This window comes from Monopterus albus, unplaced genomic scaffold (genome assembly GCF_001952655.1).
Source record: "Monopterus albus unplaced genomic scaffold, M_albus_1.0 scaffold400.1, whole genome shotgun sequence".
NCBI lineage: Eukaryota > Metazoa > Chordata > Actinopteri > Synbranchiformes > Synbranchidae > Monopterus > Monopterus albus.
The window spans coordinates 124,558-132,531 of record NW_018128280.1 but is presented as its reverse complement, the minus strand read 5'-3'; the positions used below and the strand labels follow the sequence as shown (position 1 = coordinate 132,531).

At 42.7% G+C, this 7,974-nt stretch overlaps 1 protein-coding gene across 1 annotated transcript in view; it reads left to right on the top strand.

Moving 5' to 3' along the window:
• Positions 1-7,974, top strand: part of LOC109951636 (ryanodine receptor 3) — a 171,865-nt gene that overhangs the window by 102,622 nt on the left and 61,269 nt on the right. The window contains exons 34-38 of the mRNA XM_020586240.1: positions 1,995-2,221; positions 2,716-3,523; positions 3,880-4,080; positions 5,625-5,727; positions 6,251-6,382. Of these exons, the coding sequence (XP_020441896.1) occupies positions 1,995-2,221; positions 2,716-3,523; positions 3,880-4,080; positions 5,625-5,727; positions 6,251-6,382 (1,471 nt within the window). The remainder of the gene's footprint in view (positions 1-1,994; positions 2,222-2,715; positions 3,524-3,879; positions 4,081-5,624; positions 5,728-6,250; positions 6,383-7,974) is intronic.

Sequence of the window (7,974 nt, the reverse complement as noted above, 5' to 3'; positions counted from 1 at the left end):
TCTTTCCACCATCCACATATATTTAGTCCCATAGTAAAAAATTAGACAAACACGTATTAACAAGTTTCAGTGAATGGCGCAGCGCCCACATGACCTGTCTGGCCAAGAATCTTCTACACAGAGACTGTGTGCTTGGCTATTGAGGGTACCCCAGCCAAATCACTTGTTTTAGACACCAAGACTGCAATACCGTAATTCTATAATCCCAAACTACACTTTCCAATGCCCCCAAAACAGAACTACTTGAGAGCTGTAAGTGAGTACAGGAATTCTCAAACAGGGAGCTGCTTGATACACTGTTTCTCAAGACAGTCAAAAATCTCTTTCAAGTAGGAAACCACCCCAAAAAATAAAAAACTTATGCCAGTGGCCTCATAGAGGCTATATTATCACTGCAACATCATTTGTCAGTGTTTTCCACTGAATGTTCTATCGGCACGCTATTATACTGAAGTATTAAGTACTCATTCGTCAGTTAACTGCAGCATCAATCATCAGCGTTTCCACTGAATGCTCAAATCGGCAAAATTATTATACTGAAGTATTAAATATTCATTCGACAGTTTAAACTTATCCCTGTGTCCTTATTTATAATTTAACAGGGGCCAAACCTCACTTTTACAGTGACTTCGCCTCATTGCGGCATCAAGTTTTATTTTATAAAACCTGGAATAAAATGGTATCAAATGTCCTACTTAATTTAGAAGACAACCCTCCGTGGTTATTCATTTATGTTATGAATTTTACGTCTTTTATGAAGCCAAATCAATCTAAGCCTAGGACATTCATGGATCTCTCCCTCACGTGAGATTATGTGATTAGACTTACATGTGGTCGGACTTCAAACCAAGATAAAATGCTTTACTTCTCTTTTAAAACAATTTATCGATCGAGGAAGGTCCTCAATCAGACAGTTCAACGTTTTAGAGTGCCCACTGTGCAGAATTTCTCTATATAATGGAAAAGGTATCTGCTTACCTGTTTTTATGAATGCCAGCAAATTGTCTGAAAGAGTACTCCACCGATCTCACTTTGTGGTCCTCAGTCGAACACTATCTTGAAGTCAATCCAATCCGGGTCCACGGCACCATTTGTTAGAAATTAACCCAATTCTTTTGTTGGAAGCACGAGAAGTGAAGACAGGAGAGGATCGTTTAAAATCAACAGAAAGTTTACTGGAAGTCTGAGCACAGGTAAAGCCATACAGCGCTGGGATCAGAGAGACAGAGCTCCCGCAGGAATTCCATTCTCTGAACCACGAGTTATGTTTTTACAATGCATTTATCTGGCTGGGCTAGGCCCACCCTAAACAAAGGTACAACAATTCACACTTTGTAATCCTATTGGCCATTTGGAGTAAGTAGGTCAACTCCTGCCTGTGCTTGCTTGCTGATATGTGATCTAGACCGTGTGTGTGTGTGTGTGTCTCAGGTGGCAGCTTGATCTTGATCAATGAGCCCTGAACAATGGGTGGCCTGAGTTGCAGGCCCCCTATGTGTGTGATGCTAATAAGTATGCTGAACTGGCCAGGTGGTCATCTCAGGTAGTGGGCCCCCTGGCTCTGCAGGACACCCCAAGACAAAGCAGAACTTGGGATATGCTAAGTGGGTCCAGGTGTGGGGGTAAAACAGGCCAACAGGTCTTTGTTAAAATGTAAATAGGCTGTCTGGTTACTAGGAGATGCAGACATCCTGCCTCAACAGAAGTTACAACATTCAAAGTAAGCAGATTCTACTTCATTATCACTTGGTTCTCATCAATACAGCTTGAGCTTGAACTTTTCATTATACCCATCTAAGCAGAACCATATATGCCACACCCCTTCCAGCTATGTTCACTAGATTAATATTTTAGCCAGTTTAGTCACAAACAAGACTGGGTTCTTGTGTCAGTCAGGGTGAGTGGGTGTTCTGAGCCTTTTGCCTGCTTGTTTGGCACTAAACAATAGTAATAGTCCCTTAATCACTCCATCCACATTTATTTGTCCTCTCCAGAATGCCATGCCCCTCTCATCAGCCATCTTTAAGAGTGAACACAACAACCCAGTACCCCAGTGTCCACCACGACTAGACGTCCAGACCATCAATGCAGTGCTTTGGAGCCGCATGCCTAACACCTTCCTCAAGGTTGAAACGTCCAGGGTCAGTGAGAGACACGGCTGGGTGGTCCAGTGTGTGGAGCCACTGCAGATGTTAGCTGTACATATACCTGAGGAGAACAGGTAGAGCACTTACACACAAACTACAAGCTTCCAATACATACAAGCAAGTGGTCAGTTAGTTTAACCAATAAATGGCTGACAAAATTAAACATTTTTATAATTTGTTATTAATTATTGTTACTGTATTACATAAAAGTGCCAAAGAGTCAGGTCTCCATGTTCTTTGCAAAGTGAATATTTGGGATACTGGAATTTTTTTTTATTTTTACTATTTTCTGAAATTAAATTGGCCCAACAATTCATTGATTACAAATATTAAGCAGATTTAAAATTGTGGGGAAAAAAATCATTAGCTGCTACACACAGCAGAATGGTCAAGTTCTTTGTGATACATTGTCAGACACAAAACTAAGTGTATTGTTATAAAAAATCAACAGCACTAGTAGTAAGTTTTATTATCCTCTGTGGTAAATATTACCTGTCAGGCCTCATTACAATTCAGTGAATCAGAAGATCAAAATTTTTTCTAAATACTCTCTCCCTTCCTTCTAAAGGTGTGTCGACATCATGGAGCTGTCTGAGCAGGAGGATTTGAGGAAGTTCCACTACCACACCCTGAAGCTCTACTGTGCCCTGTGTGCTCTGGGTAACACCCGTGTGGCCCATGCCCTGTGCAGCCACCTGGACCAATCCCAGCTCTTGTACACTATTGACAATCAGTACCTGTCAGGCATGTTACGTGAGGGCTTCTACAATGTCCTGATCAGCATCCACCTGGAAACTGCCAAAGAGGCACGACTCATGATGAAAGACGAGTTCATCATCCCTGTCACGGCTGAGACGCGCTCCATCCGTCTCTTCTCTGATGCTTCCAAAAAGCACCTCCTACCTGGGGCGGGACTTAGCACCTCACTCAAACCACGTCTCAACTTTGCTCCACCCTGTTTCATCAGCACCAAAAGGGAGCAACATCTGTATAGTCCCCAAATCCCACTGGATGCACTGAAGGAAAAAGCAATTTTGATGTTGACAGAGGCTGTTCAGGGTGGAGGATATCATATTCGAGATCCTGTAGGAGGAGGTGTGGAGTATCAGTTTGTACCAATCCTGAAACTCATTAGCACCTTGCTGACAATGGGTGTTTTAGGCAGTGAGGACGTTCATAAGATCTTATTGCTCATTGACCCAAATGTGTTTAAAGATACACGAGAGGAGGGAGCCACTGGGGCCATAGACAAAGAAGGACTTACAGGAGCGGAGGAGAAGGCTGTGGAAGCTGGAGAAGAGGAGGCAGCCAAAGAGGCTAAACAGCCCAAGAAAGGCCTGCTGGAGAAGAGGCTGCCTGAGCCAGTTAAACGACAGGTAAACATAAACATACACAAACAGATGTGTTAAACCTTGATGTAAAACACTGCAGCTAATTCTCCACAACATGTAAAATCATTATCTACCAGTGCCAATCTACTGCTAAAGAAGCTGTGCTCTCAATCACATGCTCTATAACTGCTCCACTTTAATAGACCCATTTATACATTAGTCAAATGTTAAATGACTCTAACTGCTATTGAACAAATTTTCTCTTAGGTAAATGTCTCTCTAACAAGTGAGATAATGTGAAGCCATAAAGCTGTTTCTATGTATTCCTAACAGACTTGTTCGTAACAGCTGCAGTGGTGATGCAGCAGCATTTGTCTCCTCTCCTTTGTCCCATTCCCTAGATGTGTGAGCTGCTTCACTATTTCTGCGACTGTGAGCTGAAGCACCGAATTGAGGCCATCGTGTCATTTTCTGACAGCTTTGTCTCAAAGCTGCAGCACAACCAGAAGTCCCGCTACAATGAGCTGATGCTGGCCCTCAACATGTCTGCTGCTGTTACTGCAAAGAAGACCAAAGAATTTAGATCACCTCCTCAAGAACAGGTGAGATGAGGCCACAGTAACTGCAGGTCTGATGTAACTAACACATGCATTCATTCATTCATTTTCTACCATTTAGTCCCTTGCGGGGTCACGGGGGGGGGGATAGCCCTGCAATCGCAGGGCTAACACATAGACAAACAACCACACACATGCACTCCTATGGGCAATTTAGAGACACCTATCAACCTAAGCTGCATGTCTTTGGACTGTGGGAGGAAGCCAAAGTACCCGGAGAGAACCCACGCAAGCTTGGGGAGAACATGCAAACTCCACACAGAAAGGTCCCAGGTGGGGCCCGAACCCAAAACCTTCTTGCTGTGAGGCAATGGTGCTAACCACTGCGCCACCATGCTGCCCTAATGGCTTGAGTCAATACAGTAAATCAAATTGATCTGCAGAGATATGAAAATACTTGAAGCAGTTTTTAGTCACTAGACCTTGATTCTAAGTAGTCAATTGAGTCACCACTGTTCAGGTCCCAGTCACCATTGTATAATCTCAAGTCAAATCGAGTCAAATCGAGTTCCTGTTACCTAGCTCTCACTGTTTTGTATTCCAAACTTTCTGACCGTGGCTTGCATCACAATATTGCTCAGCAGTTTGATACATAAAAATAGAAAGGAGGAGTGTATGCTTCGTGTGGCAGCTACAGCATGGTGTGGGCAATCAGGTTTTAATATCAGTATCTCATGCTTAATCTGTGTTCCCTGATAGACCAGTGGTTAGAGCGCAGTGCTCCCACCGCTGCAGCCCAGGTTCAACTCAGGGTTGCATCAGGAAGGGCATCTGGTGTAAAACATCAGTGCTAAATGTTAACATGCAAATCGTCAGTGTGATGATTAAATGTGGCGAGCCCTAACAAGCCGAAAGTGACATTCATTCATCTCATGCCTAATCTAAATGCAGTCAGTGCTTGAGTCCGAGTCCAGGTCCAAGTCATTAATGCTCAATTCCAGATTGAGTTATGAGTCCTGAAAATCTGGACTTGAGTTGGACTTGAGTCTGAATCCTGGACTCGAGTGCTACATCACTGACTTGAAGTGCATCTCATCATCTTTGATGTGCATGAACTCGCTATCCTCTCTCCACATCTGGTTTAGAGGATAAACAGAGCGCCATCTTGTTCCCTGTCATACAACAAATACCACAAAACAACTCATCGGAACACACAGCTGGCTGTGCACGCATTATTCCAGTGAGCGTGCACAGTCAACTACATGAACATACACACACAGTTTCCCTTTAGACCCAACTCACGATAAAAGACGAGTTCATTGTCCCTGTCACGTCTGGGACGCGCTCCATCCGTCTCTTCTCTGATGCTTCCAAAAAGCACCTCCTACCTGGGGTGAGGCTTAGCACCTTTCAGTCTCACAGCTAGAGATGGAGCTCAGAGCTTCACAGCTATTTTAATGACTTGTCATGGTGTCCTTTGGTCCGTGAGCACTAAGGGAAATTAGCCACACTAGCTGGCTTTTGATGGCCATTTCATTTATTTATGTCTATATGTACTGTCTGTAAGTGTCTGGTTTCATATATTTTAGATCAACATGCTGTTGAACTTCAGTATGGGTGAGGACTGTCCATGTCCAACAGACATCCAGGAGGAACTCTATGATTTTCACAGCCAGCTGCAACTCCATTGTGGTGAGATGTTCTTGCAAAACCTTTATGAGCTTCACATGTTAATTGTGAAACATTATTGTATTTAATGTGTTCTGATTGATTTTAGAATTTTTTGCAGGCAATAAAATAGTTTGCTGTTATTGTTTGAGATGGAGCTGTGTCAAAATCAGCTGAACCATTCCAGCACTTGCTCTCAAAAAAGCTTTCTTTTTTCCTCTGTGCTACTCCCTGTGTCTCTCGACAGAGGGATTATGGTTCAGTGCCTCTCAGATTGCCCTGACATCTTGAGGTTTTGATAAATAATTGAATTGCCCAGTCCTCTGTGGTACTACCGATCTAATGGCAGTTTGAGCTGTCATGGCACTCACTACACAGAGAACAATAATAACAGTATGAAATCACAACAAAATTGAAGATACTGTACATCCCATATTGTGCACTATATACATGACATCCGCTAAGCCCACAGGTAGCCCAGCCTGACAGAAATATTATTTTAATGTGCTCCATGTTTACAGCGTGTTTATCCGTTTGTGTTGTGTAGGAATCCCTATGGAGGAAGACGAATATGAGCAAGATACATCGATTAAAGGTCGCCTCGTAATGCTGGTGAACAAGATCAAAGGCCAGTCTCACAAAGCAGAGGAGCCCAGGAAGAAGGAGCAAGCAGCACCATGTGAGGAAATCACTGTTTGTAATGCAGTACTTATTACTAATGCCCATAGCATTGCTATACATGCATCTGGGTATTAAACTGATACATGATTGGCCTGTATATGTAGATTGAAACTATTTACAAGCATTGAGTAATATTTAATGCCCGATCTAAATTCATCTTCTTGTCAGAAAGAAGCATGGGCATGCAACCAGAGGAGCATACAGAAACAGCAGCAGGCTGTAAACAGGCTGGGGATTCTTTTCAGAAACGTTTACTTGCCAATACAAATGTCCAAAGCTTGCCAAAGCAGTGTCCTTGAGCAAGACATCAAAGCTGTTGTCTTCTGTTTCTCTAACTGCTTTTACAATATTTGTTACATTCCTGTAAAAGCACAAGGTGGAACTCACCTTTTTACTTCCCCCTGCTTTGTGTTAGTTTATGGTCTCTCTCACCTGTAGCTGTAAGGGCTTTTTGCTTCTTTTCCTCTCAGAGGGAGAATTAAAAAAGCAGGAGCTCCTGTATTTCAGCTCCAGCACCCACTCACCATACTGTAATTTACTTCAGTTCAATTTCACTTTTAGTTGTATAGTGCCAAATCACAACAAAAGTCATCTCAGGAGACTTTACAAAGTAAGGTCTAGACCTTACTATGATTGATATAGAAGAAAACCCCAACAAATCCGCCTTGAGAAGCACTTGGTGACAGTGGGGAAGAAAAACTCCCTTTAACAGAAGAAACCTCCAATAGACCCTGGCTCTTGGTGGGCGGTCTTATGCCTTGACTGGTTGGGGTGAGTGGATAGAGGAGAAAGAAAAGAAAAGAAAAGCAACAAGATACAACCAACAAACACTGAACAGGTTGATGTGGAAAGTGATGCTGGCAACAAGAAGTGGCCAAATTGCAGATGGATAAATCTGGGCAGAAATTCGTGTTGCTGACTGCAGGTAGGAAAAGGCAGTCTCTGTCGTGGGATTATGTGTAGCTCTGGTGTGGAGCATATACGACTAAAGCGCTGATCTGATAGGGCGGAAATAGAGGAGTGTGTATTTAATCCTTAAAAGAGTGCTTTGGATGGTGTTGTTTTCTGCAAGCTGTTGTGTAAGAACTGATTGATTAGAGGATTGGTTTGTGGTGACAGCTTTTTTGTGATGTGAGCTGGACGTGTCAGAAAACAAGGGAAAGGAGTAGAATAATGGAGTGAGAATGAAACCTCTGCAGGCAAAATTCTTTCTTGCTAAAATAATTTTTTGAATAATTTTCTAAGTTTTAAAACTTGATTTGGAGGTAATATTTGTTTTTCTTTTGTTGGTGTAGATGTTTTCTTTTTTCTTTCTGTGACATGAGTGCAGTGTTATGGTAGCCCCCCTCACCAGGAGGGTGAGGGAGGACTGAGGTTGGACTCAAGTTTGCAGACCCAGGTGCTAGGAGGAAAAACATGACGGTAGCAGGTAAATAAAGTGAACACAAAGTATTAAAAGAACATAACATGGGAAAGTACAGTACTTGGATATGTATGATATGTAGTGTAGTGTAAATGAGCGTAGCTCGTAGGTAGTGTGGTAGAGTCAAGCCAAAACGCACAGTGTCTGTCAGCGTAGCATTCTACCAA